General features: G+C 41.0%; 1 protein-coding gene across 2 annotated transcripts; it reads right to left on the reverse strand.

Annotated features, from left to right (window-relative positions):
• Window positions 1-11,457: 11,457 nt before the first annotated feature.
• On the reverse strand, window positions 11,458-15,534 carry LOC109749575 (putative F-box/FBD/LRR-repeat protein At1g78760). Of its 2 annotated transcripts, none has more exons than XM_040404294.2 (4): window positions 15,384-15,534; window positions 13,745-14,561; window positions 12,149-12,190; window positions 11,458-12,054 (listed from the first exon to the last, which is right to left on the reverse strand). In XM_040404294.2, exons 2-4 carry the CDS (start codon window positions 14,516-14,518, stop codon window positions 11,716-11,718), a joined length of 1,155 nt encoding a protein of 384 aa, XP_040260228.1. In that variant the 5' UTR covers window positions 14,519-14,561; window positions 15,384-15,534; the 3' UTR covers window positions 11,458-11,715. The 2 variants fall into 2 exon arrangements, with proteins under 2 accessions (XP_040260228.1, XP_020164106.1); XM_020308517.4 differs by having other exon boundaries at window positions 12,149-12,304.
• Window positions 15,535-17,659: the final 2,125 nt, after the last annotated feature.

The following is a 17,659-nucleotide window of genomic DNA, read 5'->3' on the forward strand; positions in this document are numbered from 1 at the left end:
GCAGTGCGCGTTCTGAGTGCAGGTCCAGAACTTCGAGGGGCACATGGTGCTTGGCCGCGGCTGGAATTACTTCTGCCGCCGCCACCGGATCGTCCCCGGCGACCTCGTCGTTGTGCGCATCTCAGGACTCGGCCTGAAGGTCCAAATCTAGAACCATGACTCCTCGGTCATGTGCAGGTTTCGTTGTAGCAGGCACAGCTGCGTTGGTGACATTGAGCATGCAATGTAGTTAACTAAGGTGTTAGTGTTGAACTTGTTATGGTGTGTCGCTAGAACTTATGGTACTTGTGCTGTGAACTTGTTAATATTTTGGCCAGGAGCAGCACCCTGGCGTGGAGCAGAGAAGGAGGATACCCATGCTGTTAATCTAATTAGTTTGCTATCATTTCCGTTCTTGTTTTGTTTGATCTCATTTGGTTGCTTGCTTTGTTTGATCTCATTTGTGCTTGATGTTGTGATGATCGTGTGGTGGTAAGGCCACCACATTTGAATGGGGTGAGCAGAACACAAACATTATTTGCAACCAAACAGCTGAAGTTTGCATCTGCTCACACCCTAAGCACAAAAACGGCAATCAGACAGCAGGGGGTAAGTGCCCCTTCATGCGATGCAGGCAACCAAACAGGTTGCATCTGCTGCATATGAGGCTGCATATGAAGAACCAGGCTGGCTGGAGATGGACATGCAATGGGGGTACTGTAGCAAACTGCAACCAAACACGCCCTTAGAGTCTTGGTCCCTACAGCTTATATGGGGGAAATATTTAATAGTTACAAAAAAGTAAAGGTAGTTCAGAAGTTTTTTACAATAAACTTAATTTTCTTTTGCACTAGTATATAAATTTTCATGGAAAATAAGCCCAGAGTTGACTTCAAGGAAAAAACAGAAATTATTATTATTATTAGTTTACGGGAAAACTTTCGATCTATTCATCTTCAATGGCAGTACAACAAACACAAGAAATAATGAAAATTACATCCAAACCCGTAGACCGCCTAACGGCAACTACAAGCACTGAAGCGGGCTGAAAATTTATTTGCTAAAAGGTGCTGGGAAACAATTGGAATACAATGGGGGACAAATGATGACATCCAGGTAATGTTTGATACGTCTCTCACAACTTGGTGCAAACCTGCCTTCAAAAAAATCACGATTCTAGCAGCGTGGAATGAAACAAAGAAACAAAGTGTTGTTTGATGGTGAGGTGGCCTCACACTTGGACTGGTTGAGGATGCTTAAGGACCTAGAGATCTTAACATTCATGACAAAGGGGGATACCAATACTTTTATCCAAGGACTGATTCAAACCTTGGTTGTTCACCAAAATTCCTCTGTGTAAAATGTAGACTTTTGCTTTTCCCCCCTAGCCTTTTGGCTATGTACAAAATGTAAAATGTAAAATGCCCCCCTTATAATAAAGCAACAGTAGGAGCCTCTCCTGTTGTTTTCAATGTTCAAAAAAAAAATTATTTGCTATTATAGGGTCATTATTCACACTATTTTGACCAAAAAATCTTATCTATTTAAAAACAGTCAAGGTTTTTTTACCTTTTCACAAGTATTATCTCCATCCCAAAATTCTTATCTAAGACAAGAATTTCGAGGTACAAAGGAAGGTAAGTTTATTTAAAAAACATTTTCATAATTTTTCTACTTTTTATTTAATTACAACTAATTTTTTTCTTTTCATGTAGGGTGTAGATACTGTTAGAAATAATCTTTAGAGATAAACGTCACAGGATCTTAAGTCTAGGAGTAGAACACCTAATGTACATATGACAGAACATGATTTGGGATTTCTTACAGGTTCCAGGAGGAGCTTCTGCCTGCTCGATGCACCCCTTGTGTAGACCATGGCTGCATCTTGTGATCTCCAGCAGCAACAGGGAGATGGCCGTGGTAGAAGAGCAGGGGCAGGGAGGCATTGATGGCAGCAGGAAGCCGTCGGCACTGACCGCGGTGGACGACGGTGGTAGTCGATCTTCTGAGTCCCCCTAGCGATCTTTTTGGATCGGTGGTTAGGAGTTGGGATATTCCCGTAAGTCTGTATGTCCTAGATGGGTACAATCTCCTCCTCTTATATGTCACGCTAGGTGGACCTAGGGCCGAAACCAAACTGTTGGTGCGCTTCCGATCATTGCACGGACGTGGTGGGGCTCCCCCCTTTTCTCTCGGTATGTTATGACCTAAGATCAATTCCAACATTCTCCCCCTTGATCGTAAGGTCAACAAACAACATAAGCCCACTCTCGATAGAAATAACATACCAAAATAATGTGTCACAATGACCAATGAGATGTTATTGAACCTCATTGCCAATAGTACATCATTCTATCTCAAAATGAAAACCATAAGACTTTATGGGGTTGGTTTATAAGATGGTCCTAATTTCTAGGATCAAAAGGCTTTCCTAACCCATGCCGGCAACATAACATAAACGGGTAAATGGTAAGCCTTAGTAAGCGGTACCGCAAAAACTTAAAAATCAAGCATCATATGTTTCATTCCGGACTCTATCTTTCACAACATGAAACATATTGTCGACGGTTTTGGCTACACCGAATGACTTGTTGTTACTCGCATAGAGGACTGCGTGATCATCATCGTAGTAAGTGGCTTAGAGATGTTGTCTACCACTCTTAACTCGGGAAATAAAATTCTTTCGACATACAACCTTCCCAATGGTCTCTTAACATGCCACATAATGAATTGCATCATACTAATGCCATCAATGTTATACTGGAGCTTTTCCATGATATAGCTCCATATGCTGAGGTGAGGATGCAACATGACGTGGAAACCTAATATCCCACACACCTCGCAAAAACAATGTCTCAATAACCTACGATATCAAGGTTACCATACATCTTATTAGTGAGCATGTAAACATTATTGCCATGCATATACTGCAAGACTTTTGTGCGGCCTTTCCAGTGGTCCATTTCTGGACTTACTCGCCAATTATCCCGATCATAAATAGGGCATGTTCATACTTAAATACACGTATGGCTTCTGACAGTTGAAGCATAAGGAACCGACATTATCTGATTAGTTCATAATGGTTCCTTGGACAATAAAATGTCCACCTTTATTTCCCTTGACTTTAGTAGCAGGTGCGATAGATTACTACCACAAAAAAATTTCTTTCATAGTCTATCAACGTATGTCGTACGTCATAATAGAACTTATACTCCTTTTGGACTCACATCTTGGCGAAACTCGATACAAACAAAGTATATGTCAGCACTAAGTTCCTTTATGCCATAAATAGAAGATAGAAATTTCTTGGCCCGCCCAAAAAAATATTCCATCTTCACAAGGTAGTAAACTTACTCCCACTGGTTTTATGGTATGACTGTCCTAACGCTCATATTATTTTATAATTGAATTTCCTGAGGCAACATACCTCCTATTTGATGAAACCTTACAGTTGAGTCATACGTACATTCTTAACTTAGTAAACACAAGAGCATGTTATAATAATAACACAAGCGTCATAACAACTCACCGAGGAAACACTACTGAGTTCCATAAATCATTAGAGCATTATCACAGAAGCCTCTAAGATGATCGTTCAGACACATTATCAATCACGGAAAATTGTTAAGTTTTAACATTAAGTGGTGCAATAGGTATTTCTTGTAAACTTACCTGATACATATGAACAAAGATCTAATGGAGTTATCCTTACGATTCATGTTCATACGCTCCAGGTTTTCCCGATGGTCACTTTATTTAAAAGATGGGAAACATATCCAATATCTTGATAATAATCATCTCAGTTCTAAACCACAACACCGTTGGGATGAACATGGAAAATAACTCCATAATTGAATTGTGACAAATGATTATAAATGACATTAGTCAAAATATAACCACAAGCCACATGATATAGACAAACTTTCCACTTGAGTGAAATGTGACATCTGATTATAAACAACGTTGGTCAGATATATAATCGACATGTTACATCATGATGGTCATTACAATGGCAAGCTTTCCACTTTAGCATTCATGTGTGCTTCATAATTCTCATAAGGGATTAAGTACACATTAACATAATAAAGGGAGTGTTTTTCATTCATTCTTCTAAATAAGACTTGTTGCATCTTAATTAGAGAACCGACATTAGTGTGTGATTTTCATACATTCTCCAACCGAGATTTCTCGTTGTTCCATCTTAATTAGAGAATTAACACATATATTTTGCTTAGTTTTACATGATCTAAGTAGGAGAAGTGAACATGATGTCTCAAATTAAATGAGACAAACATTCTCCCCCTCGAAATGTGGTTTGAAACCACAATTTCGATAAGGTCTCTTACATCTTTAATTATAACATATGACATAATCTTCACAAATGATTCATTCAGTCAAAACATAAATTGTCTCACTGATGCGGCTTGAACTACGTCGGTATTTCCCTAAAGAGTAAGGGATGATGCAGCACAGCTACGGTAGGTATTTCCCTCAGTGATGAGACCAAGGTTATCGAACCAGTAGGAGAACCATGCAACACTATGTAAACAATACCTGCACACAAAGAACAAATACTTGCAACCCGACGTGTAAGAGGGGTTGTCAATCCCTCCCAGGTAAAAAGATAGATAAAATTGTAGTAGATTGGATAAATAGATCTCGCGGAAACGCAACATAAAATAAATAACAAAAAAGTGCAGCAAGGTATTTTCAAGATTTTGGATTAATAAATCTGGAAAAAAATGCAAATAAAAGAAAAGGCAAATAGCAATGTAGATCTGAAAATATATGATGAGAAAATAGACCCGGGGGCCGTAGATTTCACTAGTGGCTTCTCTCGAGAAAATAGCATATGGTGGGTAAACAAATTACTGTTGGGCAATTGATAGAACTTCAAATAATTATGACGATATCCAGGCAATGATCATTATATAGGCATCACGTCCCAGATTAGTAGACCGACTCCTGCCTGCATCTACTACTATTACTCCAGACATCAACCACTATCCATCATGCATCTAGTGTATTAAGTTCATGGAGAAATGGAGTAATGCAATAAGAACGATGGCATGATGTAGACAAGATTTATTCATGTAGGAATAGATCCCATCTTGTTATCCTTAATAGCAATGATACATACGTGTCATTTCCCCTTCTGTCACTGGGATTGAGCATCGTAAGATCGAACCCATCACAAAGCACCTATTCCCATGGCAAGAAAAATCGATCTAGTCAGCCTAACTAAACCAAATATTCGAAGAGGAAATACGAGGCTATAAGTAATCATGCATATAAGAGATCAAAAGACTCAAATAACTTTCATGGATAAAAACATAGATCTGATCATAAACTCAAAGTTCATCGGATCCCAACAAACACACCACAAAAAGAGTTACATCAAATAGATCTCCAAGAGACCATTGTATTGAGAATCAAAAGAGAGAGAGAGGAAGCCATCTAGCTACTAACTACGGACCCGAAGGTCTACAATGAACTACTCATGCATCATCGGAGAGGCACCAATGAGGATGGTGAACCCCTCCGTGATGGTGTCTAGATTGGATCTGTGGTTTCTGGAACTTGCGGCAGCTGGAATTGTGTTTTGTCGACTCCCCTAGGGTTTTTGGATTTTTGGGGTATTTGTAGAGTAGAGGCGGTGCGGGAGGCGGCCGAGGTGGGCCCAGGCGCACCCTGGTGGGTTGTGCTCCCCTCGGAGCCCCCCCCCCTCTGGTACTTCTTTGGCCCAACAGGTGTCTTCTGGTCTAGAAAAAATCTCCAAAAAGCTTCGCTGTGTTTGGACTCCGTTTGGTATTGATTTTCTGTGAAGTAAAAAAACAAGCAAAAACAGCAACTGGCACTGGGCACTATGTCAATAGGTTAGTCCCAAAAAATGACATAAAGTTGCTATAAAATGATAGTAAAACATCCAAGAATGATAATATAACAGCATGGGACAGTAAAAATTATAGACACGTTGGAGACGTATCACTCACCCTAGGGTGGGACTAACATTAACAAACATCATCATAAGATAAGAATTAAGTCATCTCCAAAAGAGAGTGGAATAAATCCAATATTTTTTACTTTACTCTCATTTGCATTAGTAATGTGCATGATGGCACAGTGTCTTGAGGTCTTACCGAATGTCTGCCTTATCATCATGATTAAGATCCTTCAACCTTACTGGCGGAAAAAAGTTGGGAGATTCCTTATGTGCGACAATGATCTCCACTCCATGTGGGAAAGTTATTTACATAAGGTTCGTCTATGCCAAAACAGAAGTTTGGCATCATTATTAGCATCACAACAAAGCATCAAGCATAAATTAACCATGCAATGAGATAAATCAAAGAGATGCTTAATTCTTATTCTAATCTGTATTCATAAATGACACATAAAAATAATCAACATTGATCAGAATATCATCATATGCCATTATAACAATTTTTTAATTAATAAATCTCTAATCAAAACTTCTCGTTGGTTCCATTTTGACTAGAGAGACATAAAATCACATAATTGCGTGCAAGAACTTTTGGCTAAATTAATAGCTCACTTTAACATTAAGCAACGACATAAAACCATGTTTGCCATCATACACAATGATTACCTTTTGTCACTAAAGTTGATACCAGTAATAACAGTGAACCTAAGTGTAAAAATTATCATAAAAATTTCTAAATGACATGGAATTATATAAATGCCACTGCCACTAAGTAAACACTCAAATTGACATTGTTGGGAAACGTAGCATGCAATTTCAAACAAAATTCCTATGCTCACGCAAAATCTATCTAGGAGATGCATAGCAACGAGAGGGGGAGAGTGTGTCCACGTACCCTCGTAGACCGAAAACGGAAGCGTTTGACAACGCGGTTGATGTAGTCGAACTTCTCGTTCCAACCGATCAAGCACCGAACGTACGGCACCTCCGAGTTCTACACATGTTCAGCTCGATGACGTCCCTCGAAATCTTGATCCAGCAAAGGCGTCGAGGAAGATGAGTTCCGTCACCACGATAGCATGGTGACGGTGATGGTGAAGTGATCCGCACAGGGCTTCGCCTAAGCACTACGAGAATATGACCGGAGGCGTAAACTATGGAGGGGGCGCCGCACACGGCTATCAATTGTTGGTGTGTGTTCTAGGCGCCCCCTCCCCACGTATATATAGGTGGGAGGGGGACAGCCTTGGGGCGCCCTAAGTAGGAGGAATCCTACTTGGGGGACTTATCCAATTCTCCCCCCCCCCCTTACCATATCCACTTGAGGGGAAAGGAAAGAGGAGGGAGGAGGGAAGGAGGGGGAGGCCGAATCCCTCTTTCCCTTTCCCTTAGGTGCGGCCCATATGGGGGGCGCAGCAGCCCCTGCTGGCTGCTGCATTTCCCCTCTTGGCCCATTAGGCCCATATAGTTTGCCGGGGGGGTGCCCGGAACCCCTTCCGGTGACCCGATATGTACCCGGTACCCCCGGAACACTTCCGGTATCCGAATACTATCACCCTATATATAAATATTTACCTCTCGACCATTTCAAGACTCCTCGTCATATCCGCGATCTCATCTGGGACTCTGAACAACATTCGGTCACCAAATCACATAACTCATATAATACAAAATTGTCATCGAACATTAAGCGTGCGGATCCTACGGGTTTGAGAACTATGTAGACATGACCGAGACACCTCTCTGGTCAATAACCAATAGTGGAACATGGATGCTCATATTGGTTCCTACATATTCTACGAATATCTTTATCGGTCGAACCGTAATGACAACATACGTTATTCCCTTTGTCATCGGTATGTTACTTGCCCGAGATTCGATCGTCGGTATCTTCATACCAAGTTCAATCTCATCACCGCCAAGTCTCTTTACTCGTTCCATAATACATCATCCCGGAACTAACTCATTAGTTACTATGCTTGCAAGGCTTCTTATGATGTGTATTACCGAGAGGGCCCAGAGATACCTCTCCGATACTCGGAGTGACAAATCCTAATCTCGATCTATGCCAACCCAACAAACACCTTCGGAGATACCTATAGAGCATCTTTATAATCACCCAGTTACGTTGTGACGTTTGATAGCACACAAGGTATTCCTCCGGTATTCGGGAGTTGCATAATCTCATAGTCAAAGGAATATGTATATGACATAAAGAAAGCAATAGCAATAAAACTGAACGATCAATATGCTAAGCTAACGGACGGGTCTTGTCCATCACATCATTCTCCTAATGATGTGATCCCGTTTATCAAATGACAACACATGTCTATCGTTAGGAAACTTAACCATCTTTGATTAATGAGCTAGTCTAGTAGAGGCTTTACTAGGGACACAGTGTTTTGTCTATGTATCCACACATGTATCAAGTTTCCGGTTAATATAATTCTAGCATGAATAATAAACATTTATCATGAAGTAAGGAAATATAAAATAACAACTTTATTATTGCCTCTATGGCATATTTCGTTCAGACATTCACAATGAAAATGTTTCATTATCGTGAGGATATCATAAGATTTTCCAAATAAATTTTGGACTTAAATTTACATAAGGATTCACCAAATAATAATATTTGGTAAATTATAACGGTCACATAAATGGCAACATGTACTTGGATAAATTTCATAAAAAAGCCATATAATAACTAGGATATTGCATATCACATAAAGTTCCTCCAAACAAAATTTCTTTGTATAGAGAATCAACCATAGTTTTATCAGCGCCATTTTGATCCATTTATGCTTGTTTCAATAGTGCATATTTGAATTAAATAATAGAAAAAAAATCGACATAATCCTTAGTATTTGTCAACGAGCACACTAGCCCAACATTATTAGATGTATAGTTATTAGATGTATAGTACGTCACGGAAAACCACACCACGAAATCACTATGTTTTTTCTTGAGATGGCCTCAGCCCTTTAGTGGTGATCACATGATTTTAAAAAATCCACAAGTATGGCATCAACGTAAAATTCACATTCAATTAAAATCTTCAAATAAAATATTCAAAAATTCAATGAGTGATGCACATTAATTTCACCATTGAAATGACACCAGAAAAAAGATCATCATAAAAGGTGTCATTAAAATGTCACCAGCATAATGTCACGTTACAATTTTCAAATAAAATTTGCCGCTCGAACAATTTTATTCAGAAAATCTAAACATAATTTTAACATATCTTCAGGCAATGAAAACATATTGTCGGTGCAAAATAGTAATAATAATAATAATAATAACATAAATCAAATGCACCAAAAAAAAAATTGCCTATAGAACATAATTCGTAATATGCCATTAGTATTGTTAGTATTTCATCCATGGCTTCCCATTAGTAAAACTTCAACATTACCATTAAAAAAGGACGCTGATAACGCCCACACATGTGGGCGTTAAGGGGTCTGCCCACACGTTTTGTGTGGTGTCTAAAAGGATCAGCCCACACGTCTACGTGTGGGTAAAACAAGTAATGCCCACACGCCTTTTTTTTTTCTTGCGGTCCCTCTCACACGCCTACATGTGGGCAAAATAGATAACGCCCACACGCCCGTATGTCAGCCCTGCTACCTCATGGTCCCGCACGCCCCGCGTGACAGTCATCACGCGCCCCGCATTTGCCATGGTCCGGACCCTCTTCCATGTTCGTTTAACTGCAGTTGCCATGTCGGACAACTACAGTTGCCATGGTTGCTCAACTGCAGTTGTCATCTCAGGTCAAGTGCCAGATGCCATTTTTGGACAACTGCAGTTGTTGCCATGTATGGTCTGGTTTACTATAGTTGCCATGATTTGAAAACTTTAGGGGTTGCCACCTACTAACACTAGGCAGTTGCCATGTATGATCTGGTTTACTACAGTTGCCATGATTTGAAAACTTTAGGAGTTGCCACCTACTAACACTAGGCAGTTGTCGTGTAGCGCTACAAAGAGACATGGCAAAATAACATGTTCGGGTAAAGAGAGAGTTGCCATCTGCTTACAAGCACACTAGGGCAGTTGCCATGTACCTTGCAAAACACATGGCAACTGGCAGCTTTGGGTGTGGAAGAGGAGACGGGCGTGTGGGCGAACTGATAAATACCAACACACCAGCCCTTGTGCGTGAGTGCAAACTGACGTGTGGGTGAACTGCTAAACGCCCACACACCGGTCCCTCTGTGTGGTGAAAACGGACGTGTGGGCGACCGGATGAATGTCCACACACCAGCCCAGTCATACGTGGCACCACAAACATGCCAAGATTCGTGCAACCACAACCGATGTGGATCCACGCGTGTGGGCGAGATGCAAACGCCCACACGTGTGGGCGTTAGTATTTCCGTTAAAAAACATAAAAGCCCGAACTTGAATTTGGCCCGATACGTACCCCGCAGCAGACCCATAGACCAGGGAGCAACTAGTTAACGAGCGCTCCTTCGGGAACCTCGCAACGATCAGCGCCACTTGGCGCGCTCTCAGCCATTCGCCATGTGTCGCGTTCTGGACGCTCCCTCCGGATTTTGTTCTTTTTATTTTTCCGCACGCGTTTTCAGCTTTTTAAACGGTTTTTTCCGGGTTTTTTCGACGTTTCGGTTTTCCCCCGGTCTTCCTTAGCTTTTCGATAAAAAAAATTCGAATTTTTTTTTTTGCACGAAAAACGCGTTTTCTTTTTTTTTTCTTTCACGAAAGTCACGGTTTTTCTTCCACAAGAGGCACGGTTGTGCTTTCGCGCGAGTCACGGCCGTGCCTTTCGGAAACGAAAAAAAAACGCGTTTTCTGTTTTTTTTCTTTCGTGAGAGTCACGGTTTTGCTTCCGCGAGAGGCACGGTTATGCTTTCGCGAGAGTCACGGCCGTGCCTCTCGGAAAGGGAAAAACAAAATGCATTTTCTGTTTTTTTTTCTTTCACGAGAGTCACGGTTTTGCTTCCGCGAGAGGCACGGTTGTGCTTTTGCGAGAGTCGCGGTCGTGCCTCTCGGAAAAGGAAAAAATACGCGTTTTCTGTTTTTTTTTCTTTCGCGAGAGTCACGGTTTTGCTTTCGCGAGAGGCACGGTTGTGCTTTCGCGAGAGTCACGGTCGTGCCTCTCGGAAACGAAAAAAAAAACGTGTTTTCTGTTTTTCTTTTCCTTCCACGAGAGTCACGGTTTTGCTTTCACGAGAGGCACGGTTGTGATTTCGCGAGAGGCACGGGCGTGCCTCTTTCGGAAAGGGAAAAAACCGTGCTCCCGGTTCGGTTTTTTCGCCATGTTTTTTGTCCTTTTTTTTAAAAAAAAAGTTCGACAAAACCTATCAACATGGGATCTAGTTTTGAAGATCTCGACGCGAGAAATCCAAAACGGTTCGAGATTTGGACGCACGGTTTAAGAGATAAAACGTTTTGAATAAACGGATCTACGAAAAAAAGTGAAAACTCCCAGGTTGCTACAAATGGCGCGCTGCATGCGCGCCACTTGTCACGACCTGGGAAAGTGATGTGTTCTTTGCAACGAGTACTCCTTAATTAGTGATTTCGCATAGACCAAACGTCCGCCTCCACTACACATCTTTAATACAACTATATAGATAAGATTTGCTGCTCCGTAATCCAGCATTCACCAAGTTTCAGACCATAATGATAAAAGGAAGGATCCAAATGAAGGTCTCATGCAGAACAAAAGGGAAACTAATGGTTGGGTAAATCTTAACCCTACAGAGCTCTAGAGATCATCATGGTCAGATTCATTGCTGCCACTGCCAAAGCCACACTCTTCAAAAGTCATCAGGATCATACTCGTCACCGCTAGGATCATCAGGGTTACTCTGTTCGTCGGAGTCATCATCTTCCCAGTCTGGATTTTTCTTCGCCCTCTTCTTCTTTGGACGCTCCTCTTCGGCGCGTGCCTCCTCAGCAAAGGCCCTCTTTTTGATATCTTCGTAGGAAGTTACACTTATCTTGTCCGAACTGATACCATTCGCTACCAGGACATCCACCAGCTTGTCAATTCCATCGTCACCCTCTGAATACTGTATGGTGACACTTTTAAGGAGTGGACACTGGAAGGTCATTCCATCAGTAGGCATGCCTTCTGTTTCTTCTGCTTCGTCAAGCTAGAGACAAACAGGAAGAGAGAAATAAAAAGGTCCTACATGTTAGCGAACCTTTTCAAAAAAAATCAATTCGATAATATTACGCGCAGCGTACCTGTTTATGCATCAGAGTGAGCTCTTCTAGTCTTGGTGAAAGCTGGAGGAAGTGAAGCAAAACGTAGAAGTCCTTGGTCAAGTGCCATTCACCAATTTCAAGAGTTACAAGGTTCTCAAACACTGAACATGTAGGCAGCTCATTTTCCAACATAACCTTGATTAAGTGAATAGGCAAGCGAGTTATAACTATTCCGAAGCAGAAACAAGCATGATAATGTATAATAATTGAACAAAAATGGGAAAAGACCAAATGACCATTGCCACACAAGACATCATGAAAATGTAGCACTACCACTACAAGACTTTCGCACCACAGTTGACAACTAATGTTGAAAGCTATAAGAAGCCAACAGACAAAATGTCTCACTATGAAAACAAACAAATGAAACATTGCCCAATGTTTCTACAATACCTGCACCTTGAACTTATCAAACACAATCTCTAAAGTTCATGTTTTTTCTGCCATTTGCTTATGCACAGCAAATCAGTAAGTGCTTAAAATATCCATATCAAACAGAATGACGTTGATATCTTAGCTTTCATATTCTGAATGTTTCCTTCATATCTGATGCACTTTTACTAAAATTGAAAGTTTGCTCTGTTCTAGTGTAAACGACTGGTAGAAGAAAAGTAAATCACAAAACAGATCAGTATAGAAAAATATTATGAATCCAACAGTTGTTTGTTAGAACTTAGACCAACATGAATTATCAGAACTAGTTCAGCATTAATGGATAAACTCATGGTCTCGTATATATTGCTTTGCACATTCACATCCATTTCAGCAGCAAAAAATTTAAAAAGGGTACACACACAACATTAAGCCTACCACGCTAGAATTAAACTTCAATAAACATAACTTGCGACGAACCTCCTAGAAAGGAAACAGAGAACTTCTGATTTCAAATACACCTCAGTAAATGACCATGACTGCGCACCGGCAATGTAAAGGCAACCAATATTCAATCATCACCGATCTCAACAAACATAACACATGAAGAGCCTTTAAGAAAGAAAACTAAAAGCTATTGATCTCAAATAGACAAATACACCTTGAAATAGGGCAAAATCCATTGCTGCACTTTGAAAATGTAAGGGCACCAATATTCAATCCATCAGGGTAGGAAAATTAAGCAATACATGTGATACACAAGTTTATCTTGCAGGCATTTCCCTATATATATATCTTAATATCTTCAGAACATCATCAGCAAAAAAGTCAAATAACCAATATTGAGAACTTACAAGAGGTAAATTAAGCAAAGCATGAAAAAAATGTACATTGACAAATTAGTCAATCACATTATATTTGCCTTTTAGTTGCAGCAGAAGTGTTTAACTTTTAAGTAAAACCACTTTATTGACTTCCATTTTGCTTTCTGGAAATATGGCAATACACGTGCTGACATGCTACTATCAACTACAAGCAACAGCAACCACGCGCCACAGCTCTAGATACAGAGCAGAGAGCATATAGTTTTATTAATCCCTTTTCTATATAGAATTTATGACAAAAGAGAATTCATATTTTCGCAAGAAAACAAAGTAGAAAAATACCAAACAGAACAACAGGCCTGTCTTCTGATAAGCATACCTTTATGTCACAACCAAATAGTGCAAGTTTTTTGGCATGCACAAGAACTCCTGTAAACCTAGATTCACCACCAAATGTACGCCCACAAGTATCTATGTGTGCACTCTCTAGCGATGGCTGGTCTCTCCAAACAATATCTTCCAGTGAAAAACCGGTGCACTCAAAGCTAATGAGATTAGGAGCAGAAATTGTCATTCTATCCGGTCCATACATGGAACCATCAATGGTTAGCCTTCTTAGCGCTTTTGATTTTATGTGCTCAAGACACACTGCAGAGTCTATCAGATGCAAGTCTTCTAGGCCAGGGCTCCGGGCAATGAAACTCTCCAGAGGAAGCTCATGCACTTCCACATCGCGTAGAGTCAGTTTTCTAAGAGAAGGAAGCTTGATTATGTCAGGCAGCACAAGTCCCTTATGCTCATAATCTCGAAAAGGAGCTCCACTCCACTGCAAATTTAGATCCTCAAGTGAGCGGCAGGTGAAAATGCCAGGAGGTAAATTAGTCTTATCATACATGCAAAGCTCCACGTCAAGCACTTTAACTTTATGATTCACAGCGTAGCGAATCCACTTTCTGACATCATTGCAGTTCAGGGGAACATGAGGATCCCAATGCAGACGGAATGTGTGCAAGTCAACATTACGACGGGCGAGCAATAGGTTGTCAACGTAACGAGCAAATTTTTCGACCTTCCAACGCCCAAAGTCTCTGTAATCAAGGTGTATGATCTGATCACTGTCACCTCTCATGGCCTTCTTATCACCTGACTTCATAGCAACCCTGCCTCAGATTCCTTAACCACAAAGGCTAGAAAACCTGCCATATATATACACATTCCACGATTAATACATCAAGTAATGAGGCCCCAGCAGAGAAGTTCAGTTATCTCAAGAGTGTCCATGTTACCATGCTACATCAATAGTATGAAGGTTTTATTTGTTTAGTGGACTCTTCACACTAAGTATTGCAAGTCTTGGTTAGTGCTCATAATTGTTGTGACTTGAGCATCAAACTGGGGGTCATGGAGCAGAACGGTTGCCGCCACCCTGGGTAATCGACCAACCGAAAAATGCGTACCACAGTAGGGCATCAAAATATTTATTGACAAGTAAGAAATCTTGCTTGGCATTGAGCATATCCCTAGTCGGCTATGGGCACAGATCCAGAACATGACACTTTCTGTAATACTACGCCAGTAAGGAGAGCACCTAAAAATTTGAGAAAATGTAATTGAAAAAGGAGACCGTCACTAATGCAGTAATGCTTGGTCTAAAGGACCACCATCATCGTAGGATGGGTTTGGTCTGGTCAATCATAGTTTATGAGTGTAACGGGAAACCATTTTTTATTACTTTTGGGCAGGACTAATCTGGGCACTGACAGTCTGACACACACACCCTAAGCGGTTTGGCAAGCAGGCGCGCATAGATTTTCAGTGAACCTGCAAAACTATTATATGGATTCCAAAGGGAAAACGGGTGTCTTTACAAAGAGAGATATCTTGGTCTCATCCGAGAAGCTTGAGCGCGCAAAGTACAACAAACGGGGGGTGAAATGAGAGCAAGAACCAGATCTGGGATGGTACCAATGTATGCTTATGCTTATACAATAAAATGCAAGAAGAAGCTGTGTTCTCACCGGCGAGGAAGAGGAGCACTCTCGCTGAATGTCCAGCACGGTAGCCAACCGCACCCGCGAGGTTTCCTAGGGTTGAAGGCGAGGCACTTTGAGTTCTGAGTTTGGATTTGGCTTGCCCCCCAACCGGCCGACCGGGATGGAGTAAAGCTACATCCCCACCAACGGAGGGACCGAGGGTGCCCCCGCCAAACTTGGCCTGGGCCGGCACGGTCTAAATGGGCCTAATACATGGGTCGTGCTGGACACAGCAAGGAAACAGGCCGGCCCACCAGCATGTTTAGCCCACCGGCCCGCCTGATTTTTGGGCTGTTTTGGGCCTATTTGGGCTGTTTTGGGGGTTAATGTACTTACGACCTCCACTTTGCAAAAGTACTACAATTCTCGCCACACTTGGGAATTATCAACCCCTCAAAAAAAACTTGGGAATTATCACTAACCATACCGTCATTAACCACCAAAAGAGGAGATTGAAATGACAACCTATAATGAGGGTTTTGATGTTAATGACAATGATGGTTAGATGATTAACTATGCTTCAAGCGTGCTCTCAGTATACACATCATCAAGAATGGAACATAATGTTGGTCGGCGACCCCCTCCCCCCCCCCCCCCCCCCCCTAAAGCAAAAGAATATAAGAAGAAAACACGTCAATTTTTGCACCGACAATTTCTGTTTATTCAGTCTTAGGTACGCCATACTATTAAGATATTAACAGGGGATACCAAATACCATCCGTACCCATGTGAGGAAGAGCCCCACGTTTCTACTTGTTTGTGTGATGTTGTACAAGTCATCCCTTAAGTTAGACATAAGTCACACAAAAAGTCATATTATCTCACTTTGTATGTCACTTCTATTTGCTCTTTGGATCAGGTCGGATTTTACATGTCGGCTAGTTCGACATTATGTTCGGCCTTATACATAGCATTGTGTAATGTTAGATACCATGTCGGGCATTGACCCAGATAGTCTGACATCACTGATTGTCTGAATTATGTCAAAATAGTCTGACATCGCTAAGGAGCACACATAACGGGAAAAATTTGAGTTGGCCTATAAAAGCTACCCTTCTTCAAAAGAAGGTGACTGACTCAATCCATCTTTCCTTCATTGATTCATAACTTCGATTCCTACCTATCTAGCCACTTAATCTATCCCATATTTTAGGAAGAGCAAGAGTAACACCCAATCTACAATTCCATGAAAGCAAAATTGAAATTCGTTGATTCCCCACGAGATCCTAACAAATCTTGTTACTTTTGATTTTGTGGGGAACCCTAGACAGTTGGCGTTCCCTGGGAGCTTTCAATTCGTGTGGTTGTGTCTCGGGCCTGTTTGCGAGGGTTTGGAGCTCGCAACGGCGACGGATTAAATATGGGTTGTACATAAATTTAGATTTGATCTAGTATTCTATGTTCAAATGGAACGTTGAACTATGGGAAATAGTTGCAACTCGTCTAAGTAAAGAAGTTCAAGTTTAGCTCATATTATTGAAGTATTGTTGTTCAAATTTTAAGTGTGAATGTAATGCCAAAGTATTGCTTTATTTTCCAAATTATTATTGTTCATATCGTATTGGATTGCTTAATTTGAAAAAAAAAAGTTGTGGAGGTGATCTTATCACCTAGACCAAAAAGCTCAGTGCAATTCCTATCACCACTTATCTCTTAGACTAAAACATAATTGGCTTATGTCAAACCATCTCTTATTCTTCCAACTGAACAAAAACTCAACTCATCCTACCTATACCTAACCAAACAGAAGAAGTGACTATTCTTAGCAAGGTGGATATGAAACCAGCTCCTCTGACTTATGGGAGGGAAGGCAGTGATGCTACAGTGTTTCTTCTGTAAAATAGTATAGGCAAGTCAGAGAGGTGCAGCAGGCACCATAGACAAAAGATTATAGATGATTACAGTAGATAATCACTGTAGATACAATGTTGTGCCAGTTCACTTTCGAAGGCAAGTCTGGATCTGATTATAGGAAGTGTAGCTCCACCTGACTTTGCTTCGTACGTCAGAGGATCTGGATCTGATGAATACACGTGCTCTCGAGTCTCAACCATCCGAACCTATCTCCCGAATAAAACGCACAAAGAATGTCGACGAACAGGACGGGCTTGAGTTTAGCGAGCTGCTTTCTTAGGACCGAGTTATTCTTCAAACAGAAGGTAAAGTTATAAAATGTACTTATCCTCCACAAACTATCACTCATTTGTTAAACACCTCCAATGAGAATGAAATTCAATTCTTTTGAACAACCATCTCTGTAG

This window comes from Aegilops tauschii, chromosome 3 (assembly GCF_002575655.3).
Source record: "Aegilops tauschii subsp. strangulata cultivar AL8/78 chromosome 3, Aet v6.0, whole genome shotgun sequence".
Lineage (NCBI taxonomy): Eukaryota > Viridiplantae > Streptophyta > Magnoliopsida > Poales > Poaceae > Aegilops > Aegilops tauschii.